General features: G+C 36.1%; 1 protein-coding gene across 1 annotated transcript in view; it reads right to left on the bottom strand.

The window, feature by feature from the left end:
• Positions 1 to 3,605: 3,605 nt before the first annotated feature.
• Positions 3,606 to 12,035, bottom strand: part of SRSF12 (serine and arginine rich splicing factor 12) — a 13,408-nt gene continuing 4,978 nt past the window's right edge. Inside the window, exons 2-5 of the mRNA XM_019654994.1 lie at positions 9,816 to 9,952; positions 8,900 to 9,011; positions 8,593 to 8,734; positions 3,606 to 4,065 (exon numbers count right to left, since the gene is read on the bottom strand). Of these exons, the coding sequence (XP_019510539.1) occupies positions 3,696 to 4,065; positions 8,593 to 8,734; positions 8,900 to 9,011; positions 9,816 to 9,952 (761 nt within the window). The 3' untranslated portion in view covers positions 3,606 to 3,695. The remainder of the gene's footprint in view (positions 4,066 to 8,592; positions 8,735 to 8,899; positions 9,012 to 9,815; positions 9,953 to 12,035) is intronic.

The raw sequence follows: 12,035 nt of genomic DNA on the forward strand, positions 1-12,035 counted from the left end.
TTGAGAGAAGTTGAATCAATCTGCAGTATCTAACACTTCTACCAGGCTCTAAAAAGGTTTTTGACTCAATTATCCTTATACTTAATTTAATTCTGTCAACATCTTTTTAAAGGAATACAAGATATAAATTTTCTAGAGGGTTTAAATCGACCTAGTAGACCAATGCCAGAATTAATGCTATGATCCTAAATATCCGATTTTCATTAAAAGAGGAATTTAGATGCTAAGGTGCATAATCCTCATTTAATACTTCATGTTTTCTAATCAAATATATATGAGTTCTGACTCCAAAACCTGTATGTCTTACTGAACCATGGGTCCTTACATTCTTCGGAGTCATTTGTTTGAAAATCTACAGGGCCTAAACCTGAAGCTTTGGTTTCATGATGCTAGGTTAAGATCCTCTGCACCAGACCACACTGCACAAGTAGCATATATTTATCTGTACAAGTACCCCAAATATTGTACCACCTTGTTTGGAAAACAAATTTCATTTTTAACTCTAAGTAAGAAATTACATTCTTAATGTACTTTAGAAGGATTATAAAAGTATTTCTAAATAGTTCTTTAAACTTTGCCTAATTTTGCATCTTTTAACGGGATTAGCACATTCTTATTTGTAATACAATAGTATGTCTTAGAATAGTTGTATCTCAAGTAAACACTACAATAATATGTAAAGTCCTGAAATTAGTTAATAATTTACATTTAAAATAAATTAGCCCAGTGGCACAAGATTAAATTGTAGGCTCCAAATAAAAAAATCAGCATATTCCCCCATTATCTGTTTGCAGTTGAAAAATATTAGCTGCTATACAGAAATTATTTGTGTATTATTTATGTGGAGAAAGAAAATAAGCAGTTGTAGTGGCCATCTTTATTTCCTTTGACATTAACTCATCCTCTATGAATCTGAACAAATGGAAATAGGTAGGTAGTGCCCCTACACTAAACTTGGGAAGTACGTGATATATTATCTTTAAAGGAAATGATCACAGATTGTATAATATTTATTAACAATCTTACTCTACACATTCTCTCTTAAATGGTCCAAGAAATAATTCTGTAAAAGTGAACCCTAGAATAGATATAGCCAGAAGACGATTTTCCTCGGTACCAGCACAATTTCCAGTCAATTTCCAGTCACAGAACCCATTTTCATTGAAGTCTAGAATACGTAATTTCTTTTCCTAATTCTATTCTTTCCCTCTGAACATTATCTTAATTTAGCATACATCTGTCAAAGACTATTTCTTCCAAAATGACACAGCATTAGTAGTCACAGAGAGGCAGTCTGGAGCCCAGCCATTCCCCAGCTCCAAAGTCTAAAGACTGTGTGACCTTATGCAAGTCATTTAACATCTCTGCATCTCACTTTCTGTATCTGCAGTGGTATTTACCTCATAAAGCTGTTGTGATGATGAGTAAATAATGTAAAACTTAAAGAGCAGTGGTAACACATACTAATACACCCAAAAAAGTATGAACTATTATCATTCCAGTTTTCCATCAAACCAAATAGTATCCTCCTAAGCAGCCTACAGATTTACAACTGAAAACCAAATCAGAAGTAAGTCAAAGGATTAAACATGTTTAGAAACAGTGTCTTATTAACTTGTTACTAAGACAATAAAATGCAGAGTAAAGACACTATAATCAATTCCTAGTTAGTATCTGGAATGACTGCATGTGTGTGTGTAAACCCATTTATTTATAAAATACAAAAAATTACTATTAATATTTGCCTTGCTCTTTCTTCAGACATAAATTTCCTTTAAATTTTCAATAGTACCACATAATTTTATAACTAAATTTTATTACAGCTGAACACTTCAAAGAGTTGTAGCTTTGCAATTTTGCTATGATTAAATAGAGAAACTCTATTCAGAAAGTACAATAAACATGAATTTATGGTACTTGGCTAATTATCAGTATATAAACTATTTTGTAAAGTTGTTTCTTACACAAAGGATCTAAAATGCAAAGAAAAATGGAATTTGTATTCAAAACAAATAGAAGCAACACCAGCTCCTATATGCTAAAAATATAAGACAGATTTTTTTTCTTAAGCACTCTAGATACAAATATTAACTGTATGGGCTGAAAACTTTTAAATTTTCGGTATAATTCAACAAAGTACACAAGTAGGAGTCTATAAATATATCCCCTATAATATTTATCACAAATACTACCAAAACCCTCTGAAAAACATAAACTACAAACACATTTTAAAGAAAGTCTCAGTTTTAACAATTACAAAAGCAATTAATAGCAATAGTTATTTGGTTTAAAAATGAAGGGCAGTGTAATGTAAATCCAAACACTGCACAAAGTTGTTTTTTGAGGATGCAGTCTTGAGTTTCTTAATACAAGGTTCTAAACACTTTCAAAAGTAAATAAGACTTACTCTATACAATTTAAAGTCTGAAGCTAAAGCTCTAAAAAGAAAAAAATTAAGATGAAAAGTAGGTATGTAGAAATAATGGTATAAAATATGATATTTATACAAAATGTACCACTCTTCAAATGTATAAGGCTTAATATGAATATTTTTGGACTATGAGTGTTGCACACAATTTTTATAATCTCAAACCATTCAAAATTCAGTATTTTAAAAATGTTTTGATATTTCTGAAGTGAATGAACATAGTACAGGAGGCAATTTAATGTCAACTTATCTATACTGTTCCACCGAATAAAAATAAAACTTTTTGAGCTCAGGAGAGAATCTACCTTTTGAATATTTGCTCTCTATGTAAATTCGACTTTGGGGAAAGTCCAAATTTTGTAACATGAACTAATATCCACTAAGAATTGGCCCAAGTTTAAACATAAGACACAAAACAGACCTAAAGTATCAACCAGTTTAAGTCTGCCCTATACAGTTATAGTCATAATTACTTTTTACAAGAAGTAAAGTGCTTTAAAGTAAAAAATATTTTTGTAAAAGGTATTATTAATATTATCAATACAATAGACCCCCCTTATCTGTGGTTTTCCTTTCTATGGTTTCAGTTACCTAGTCAACTGTAGTCCAAAAATATTAAATGGAAATTTCCAGAAATAAACAACTCATAAGTTTTAAATTGCGTGCAGTTCTGAGTACCTCACTTCATCTCATCATGTAGATATTGTAATCATCTCACATGATCACAAGGGTGAGTACAGTACATTTTGAGACTACATTCACATAACTTTTATTACAGTATAGTTACAAATATTCAATTATTGTAGTTAATCTCTTACTGTGCCTAATTTATAAATTAAATGTTATCATAGGGTATGTATGTATAAGAAAAAAACAGAATTTGGTATAATCTCTGGTTTCAGGCATCCACTGAGGGTCTTGGAATGAATCCCCATGGATAAGTACTACTGTATTTAATATTCAAGTAGAATTTTCTAAATTAGTTCCACTTTACCCATTTCCTTTGAAAATTACCCTTCTGCCATAATGTAAACACACAATGGTCCATAAAATGGTGACATTAGACACATCATAATTTGTGATGTGAGCCCTTAAACTGAGATGAAATCTCTATTAACCCAAAGATAGAGAGCTTTTATTTCTTGCACATGCCCCAAGTAACTAACATCAACTCACATTTTCTGTAAGCCTTGAAGAATTTTTATTTAACATAATGAGAAGTTTAATAACTTATATTAAAGAATAGCTAGGGTTCTTCTGTTGTTGTTCACCAACTGTTTTTGTGACGATAACTCCGAGATCTGGAATATGATCGAAAATGAGAGTGTTTTGCTGTTTGTGCTTTAGTTTCAGAATTGGTATACCCTTTGGGAGATTTACATGGGGATCTTGCTATGGAGTCAGAATGTCTTCCATGTGATCTTGATTTTGTTCCTGAGCTAGTCTGCTTTTGAGGTGAACTTGATTGTGATTTTCCTATTGACTTGGACCTCTTTTGTAAGGACTTGGACCTTGACCGTCCTCTAGAACCAGAATTCCTTCTTGGAGTTCTTGACTGCCTTGCTGAGGTAGACCGCCTTGGTAGTGATTTGGAGCGAGATTTAGAATGGCTATAGGAAAATCGCCTGTGTCGAGACCTGTAAACATCCACAAGGTTAGAGTATATATTTCACACAAAACAGTTGATAGGAAACAACACTTACAGGAAATTGTATACTTTACATAATATTAGTTAGGTTTTTATTGGTAAATTAAAAGAAACAATTCTGATTTTATTATGCATGCTTTTGGTTCAAACATAACAAGCTAGTAATACTTGTCATACTAGAATGTACAACCAAAAGATTTTTATTTTACTAAATATATCATATGACATGGGTCATGTTCTGAAAAATGCATATTTAGTCTGGGTTACACAACTCCTAAGAGTTATGGAAATCTGAAGAAGACAAACAGAGAGAGAAAGAAAATAATTAAAGTTTACCTAATAATGCTTATAAAAACGAACACAAAAACCTAGGTGCGGGACTTCTAAATTCTGCCATTATAGAGCAGCTTGTATTATACTAATGTTCCCATAGACAATAGCTATATAAAAAAATTAGGCAACATTTATAAAACAACTGTATGAAAGCATTGGAGAATAACCAACACAACAGAGGGGTTGTAAGTCATGCTTCTTTTACTAAGACCATTTTCCTAATGTCAGCATGGGGGAATTGAGAACAACCAGAAAATGGCTATTTAACTAAGCTGGAGACAGAAGTTAGAATTCAGGGCTATCAAAATGGCTGAGACTTCAGAGGCAAAATTCTAGAGGTAGAGATTGCAGACAAATTTAAAAAACCCTAAAATCTGCCTGCAAATTCTCAAGTCACTGGCCATCTTCTAAGCTGTGCACACAAAAGGATGAGACACACAAAAGGTCAGCAAAAAACTGCAGCTGGAAGATTCAATAACTGAGCTGAAATTTTATCAGACACATAGTGTTGGGGACAGAGGCTGGAGTTCAAGGCCCCAACAGGTCAAGGAGCCTTGAGTAACAACCCAGGCTTTCAATTTAGGACCCAGAAGGACCATGTCAAGGTGATCTGCCAATACTCTGCCTGCTAGAATATAACAATTTTCTTTGGAGAATGTTATCATTGAAAGCTCCTATAATTTTTCATCAACCATGTCTAACATCCAAAAAAAAAATTATGAGGTATGTGAAAAATGGATTAAAATGACTAAAAACCAAGGAAAATAAAAAACAAAAGAAACACACAAAGTAATTTGGTTACTGGTATTAGACAGGAATTTTAAAAATCACAACTAATATGTTCAAAAAATAAAAGAAAAAGACAAGCAGATGAAAAAGATGGAGAATTTCAAAAGAATTTTGGAATTTATAAAAAGAAACAATCGAACATTTAGAACTCAAAAAAATATATCTGAAATTAAAGTCACTAGATGGAGCTAACAGCAGGCTAGATACAAAAGAAGAAATAGTGAACTCAGCTGAAAAACAGACTATAAAACCATTATACTGAAACACAATAAAAGAAATTTTAAGAAATCCAAAACAGACCATGAGAGATATCTGGAAGACAGTCACATGCCCAAAGGAAAACTGAATAAGGCAGAAGCAATATCTGAAGAGATAATGTTCTAGAATTTTCCAAAACTAATGAAAGGCATCGACTCATAATTTCCAGAAGCTCAGTACACCCTAGGTAGAATAAATACAAAGAAAACTACGCAAGGCATATTACAATGAAATTGCTGAAAACTAAAGTCAGAGAGAAAAATCTGAATCGGCTCGAGAATAAGAGACACATTACCTTCAAAGGAGCAACATTAAGAATGCCAGCTGACTATGGATATCAGAATAACAAGAGAATTATATTATTAAAGAAAGGAGAAAAAGTCCCTGCCAACCTAGAAAACTATCCCGAGCAAAAATATCCGTCAAAAATGAATATAAAATGAAGATGTTTCAGACAAGCAAAAGCTAAAGAATTCATTGCCAGCATATCTGGTACTATAGAAAATACTAAAAAGTTTTTAGGCTGAAGGAAAATAACCCCCGATAGACACATGGAACTATAGGAAGGAATAAAGAGCACTGGAAAGTATAAATATATTGACCTAGAATAAAAGCAGTCTTTTAGAAATTATTTAATTTCATTTCTGTGGTACATAGTTGTAGGAAATGAATGAAAAACTCTCCTCGGAAAAAAAAATCTAACATAGAAAAAAAAATGGATGCTATTTTAACACTCCTCAGAGATAGTTAGGAATATACACACATTCATTGACGTATAAATTCAACAAGAGGGCCTGCCGAGTGGCGCATTGGTTAAGAGCTGGCTTGGGATGCCAGAGGGCCCCAGTTCGGATTCCACATATGAGGGCCAGTGACACTGCCCTCTACAGCTAAGATGCTGAACAACAGCTCAACCTGGAGCTGGGCTGCCAAGAGTCGACGGTGACGGCGTAGGCTGCAACCCTGCTGTAGTGGGTTGCCATGGGCTACCGTGTGTAGCCAGCAGCCAGCGTGAGTGGCCAGTTGCTGCAGTGAGCGGCCATCCAGAAGCCAGAGACTGATCTGCCTCGCCCGGGAAGAGCACGATGGTGCCAACTTGGGCCAGTGAAGCAACATCCTCCACAACTAGACTGAAGAAGAACAAAACGACAGCAACTTGTCTGTTCCCCTTCCCCAATTCCCCAGCGCTGTTCCCATCCCCCAATTCCCCAATAAAAATCTTAAAAAAAAAAAAAATCAACAAGGTTTATGGAATACCTACTATGAGGTAGGGACTACTGCTAAAGTGCCAGGGATATCAGCATGAAGAAGACAAAAGTCCTTGCTCCTCAAAGAGCTCACAGTCTAGTGATAGCAACAAACTAGTTTTTTTCCATATCACTGAAGGCAAAATAAGAGGCCTCTTTTTACTCCAAGGTAATACCACATATACCATATATACTTATATGTTAGGCTTATATATATTCTCTCTCTCTCTCTCTCTCTCTCTCTCTCTCTCACACACACACACACACACACACACACACACACACACTCTCTCTCTGATACTCATAAATACCTTGAGAGGTAAGATTTACATTCTCTATAATACAATTTTACAGATGAAAAAAACTAAAGTTGCATTAAGCAATGGTCTTAAAATTAATACAAAGCAGAACAGCATTGTCTCCCAAGAAGAAGTGGTTCTTTCTATTCCTGATACTCCATGATGATTTGGGACAATACACATTTTTTGTTTTTGTTTTTCTCCAGGCAAGTATTATACTTTATTTCCACTAGAAGGCAGCAAATGATGTGAATATCCACTTTTTTTTAGATCAGGAGAAAAACTGGTTAACTAAGGGTCTAATGTAATGCATCTGGAAACAACTTGTATTCTTAATGAATCAAATGGGCAAATTCTTTCTTCTCTTTTTTCTTTTACAAACTAAGTCTTTCTACCAAGACCAGTGGATATTAGTAGTGCTACTTTAGGCACAATATTACATCTACTTTGATCTTTGATACATAAACATTTCATACCATCCACATCATTCTAAACTTACGGTGAATAAACTTTATGTGTATAATTTATACTATGTATAATTATACATAGTCTATATATGTATAGTATATATGACAGTGTATAGGTAGATATAAAACTCAAGTAATATAAATAAACAGTTGAACATCATTCCTTTATACTATTCATGTCCTCTGTCCTCTGTGAAGCCAGAAGCAATACCAATGGTACTAGTGTGGTTTTCCTATACTCAAAGCATGTAAAACTTTTTAAATCTGTTTTTGTTTTTTTTTTTAAAGATTTTTATTGGGGAATTGGGGGATGGGAACAGCGCTGGGGAATTGGGGGAGAGGAACAGACAAGTTGCCGTTCCCCCATTCTTCAGTCTAGCCGTGGAGGACGCCGCTCCACCGGCCCATGTTGGTATGATCATTTCGCTCTTCCCAGCTGAGGCAGTCGGTCACCGGCCATTGGACGGCCGCTCATGCTCAAGGCAGCTCTCGCTGGCTGCCGGCCACTCACGGTAGCTCACTGCAGCCTACGCTGTTGCCAGCCACTCACAACAGCCCAGCTCCAGGTGGAGCTGTTGTTCACAATCTTAGCTGTAGAGGGCGCAGCTTACTGGCGCATGTGGGAATCGAAGCAGTAGCCCAGTTGTTCAGAGCTTGCGCTCTTACCAACTGAGCCACTCGGCCAGCCCCAGAACTCCAGGTTCTTAATTGTTGAGTTCATTTAGGGAAATTTTATTTATTTAAAATTCCTCATTTTATCTTGTCAAGCATACTTTTTTTTTTTTTTTGTAGAGGGCAGTGTCACTGACCCTCATAGGTGGGATCCGAACCGGGGCCCTCTTGCGTCCCAAGCCAGCTCTTAACCACCGCGCCACTCGGCCGGCCCAGGCATACATTTTTTTAATGTTTTGCTTTTTCTTCAGTATATATTATCTTTCCATTAAAAAGGTTAAACGAAAAACACTGGAGGGTACCCAATAAATCTAAGGTAATCTTTCTACACAAGAAGATTATGTATATTAAACAAAATGATTCTGGTGGACTATTTTTGAAAACTCTTTAAAAACTGTTTCCAGAAAAAGTAAAAAATTAAGTTTTCAATCCTCTTGTATTTTGTACTCACTCTTTAAGGCTATCAGATCGCCTCCTATTTCTTCCCCATGAAGAACTTCTACTTCGAGTTCTCCTTTGGCTGGGGCTTCTTGATCTCCTATGATCACTTGGAGAGCAAGGGTGACGTTCTTTTGATTTCATTTGGCCTGGTGCTAGAACATGAAGTGCAAGACTTATAATTCATTACATGAAAACCTCAATAGCAGCCACTCAAATAGTATTATTGTCTGAAAGAATTTTAAACAAACAAAAAAAATCTATCATGGCTGAAACTCATTCTGCTGAATAAACAAGCTGTAATGTTTAGTCACACTTACTTTTTCGATCACCTTGTGCAAACTGTATTTCAATTTGACGGCCACATACCCACTTTCTATTGAGGTTATAAAGAGCATCTTCAGCATCGCGCACATCTTCAAATATGACTAGCTGTTAAGGACACTTTGAACATCAGATATCAAGTAAAAATATTATTTTACAATTATTCACATGACATGAAACAGGAAAAACAAGTTCTAGTAACTAAGCTCACATCTCCAATACAATATAATCAAAAAAAATTTCAGTTATGAAAACAAATGCCCCATTATGATTTAGAAGAGTGAATCTAAAAATAAAAAGAACAGAAAAAAACTGCAACTATATTTTTAATGTATACATCAGTGTAGTTGCAGTATGCCTATATAATTTTAAACATGTTATGAGAAAAAAGCCCAACACTGACTAATATTATAAAATAAACTGTTTAGGACTCACTTCCTTCTTTCAGGTAAAAGATTCATCAGGTTTTTCACTGAAAAAAAAAAAACCCCAGCATATAGAAGCCTTTATTCTGAATTTAAAATTACTCTTCCATTAAAAAGGCTTTTTAATTATTATATTCAGGAGAAATTACTTATAAACAAAACTGCACACACAAGTGACTAAAACACAATTTCTAAGCTGATTTAGTCCTTTAAAACTGACTATATTTACCTTTGAACCTACTGCTTTAAAATACCTTTATAAAAGAAACATAAAGGTCACCTGTAAACATTTGGAATTACATATATTGGTTTGTAATACCCCACTAAACTCTGTTATCTATATAAATTATACATTAAACCTAACTAAATATGAAAATAAGCTATATAAAATGACTGAATAGCTGTATTTCAGGAGGTTGTTCACTGTTTTAATTTAAAACAGAAAAAGCTCAAGAAATGCAATACAAAATGAGACTTTGGCAATTACCTCAATGTCACTTGATCTTGAACCTTGACCTTTACTCTTTAAGGCTTGCAAGATGGACTTTACAAGAGACGCAGAACCAACAAAATCAGACTTGGCTTTGACTCTGGAACTCTGAGTAAATGTAGGAAAGCCGAAGTCTCAACCTGGTGTTGGCTTTGTCTTTTGCTTGATAAAGACTTCCCCTCTTCAGGTCTTTATATCTGTGTCCACCCTCCCTCTTTACTCCTTGATGCTTGAACTTTAGGTGCCTTTTGTCTCGCCTGCTCGGTTTATGCTTGGATTCTAGCTAACAGGTTGGTTCAAACTGGGGGGTGCTTGCCAGCTACTGTGGACTGCTTTAGATTTTCTGAGATAAAGAAATAAACACATTTAAATTAGGCGATATTAATCTCATAACATATGCTCCTGAATATATATGTATATACACATGTATGTAGGATTTTCACATGCACACAGTAAGATAAAGGATATTGAACATAAGCAAATCCTCTTGGGCGGCGGGTGTAGAAGTCAAGTGGAATGTAAACGTCTACTATAGGGCCATATCGACCAAACTCACGGCGCAAGTCCTCAGGCCTGAAGTGTTTTAGAAATAAGGCAAAGAAATATGAATAGCTAGATTAAAATATTTTGCCTACAGAAATCCAGTTGAAACCCTCAAAAGAAAGTACATTACCTAGACTAGCATTATCTAAAATTGTCTCCCATAAGACTCACCCAAGGTTTAGAAAGGAAAAAAGAAAGAAAACAGATCTCAGGCCTCACTTTCAGAGTCTGATTCAAGAAGTCTGGATAAGGGGCTGGAAATCTGTATTTTTAAAAGCACTCCAGGTGGCTGTTATGCTTAGTCAGGTTGGGGAAACAATGACCCAGCACATCCCACCTTTGAAAGTTATTCCTATTGTCAGATTTTCCAACTGTCAGTATAAAGAGTTCTAACTGTTAACTATTCCATTAGGGACACATTCATTTGCTTCACTATATATAATCTCATGTTTAGGTTAATTTTGTTTTCAGATAGCAAGAATTGGATTCTAAAAAAGTCCTAAAATTATTTCTCAGTCTTTAAAGAAAAATGGATGTTTTACTATTAAACAAAGCAAAATAACTACTATGCTCCTAATTTGGCAAGTATTTTTGAGTCGCCTATATGCCTTCTACTGTGATAGGTATTAAGGGGGAAAACCAAAGACATTCATAGCATTATTTATTTTCGTGGAGCTACAATATAACTGAAGTGACAAATGCTTAGGATTAATAGCTGACAGTTACAGTGCATTTATATTATTAGCCATTGTTCACCTTAAGACTTCTCACAAGAATGCTATGGCTGTTTATAGATGAGGGCACAGATGGAAGAACTCACCTAGGGCCACTGAGCCAGCAAGTGACAGGACTGGAATCAAACTCTCAGAATGACACACTAGTCTATTCTTACCCACTAAGCAGATCTTAAGAGATTCAGCATCGAGCTATGAGCACAAAACACAGCTCAGAAGGGTCAGCAGAGGGGCTCAGATGGTTAAGAGTTAACTTAAGGGCGCGAGCTCTGAGCAACAGGGCCACCGGTTCGATTCCCACATGGGACAGTAAGCTGCACCTGAGCTGAGCTGCCACTGAGCTTCCAACAGGTGGCAGGATGGCTCAGCTGGTATAACAACAAGATTGCCTGTTCAATGGTAGGCTATGCCCACCTGCAACTAAGACTGAACTCAGCACCTTGAGCTGAGCTGCCGCCCGGATGGCTCAGTGGATACAGTGTGCGCTCTTAACAACAAGGCTGCTGGCTTGACTCCTGCGTGGGATGGTGGCTATGTGCGCCCGCAACTAAGATTGTAATACAGCACCTTGAGCTTAAGGAGCTTACAGGCCACAAGCTGCCGACGGGCAGCCAGATGGCTACTGGTGACTTCAACAACTAAGACTGAAGAACGACTTGGCTGGTCCCTTCCCCAATTCCCCAATTTAAAAAAACAAACAAAAAAAAACCACCACAGCTCAGAAGAAATGAGTACTTCAAAACACTGTATAGGGCCGGCCGAGTGGCGCGATGGTTAAGAACTGGCTTGGGACGCCAGAGCGCCCCAGTTCGGATCCCACATATGAGGGCCAGTGACACTGCCCTCCACAGCTAAGATGCTGAAAAACAGCTCAACCTGGAGCTGGGCTGCCATGAGTCGCCAGCGACGGCGTAGGCTGCAGCCCCTGTGGCAGTGGGTT

The sequence above is a fragment of the Hipposideros armiger genome, unplaced genomic scaffold, assembly GCF_001890085.2.
Source record: "Hipposideros armiger isolate ML-2016 unplaced genomic scaffold, ASM189008v1 scaffold_234, whole genome shotgun sequence".
NCBI lineage: Eukaryota > Metazoa > Chordata > Mammalia > Chiroptera > Hipposideridae > Hipposideros > Hipposideros armiger.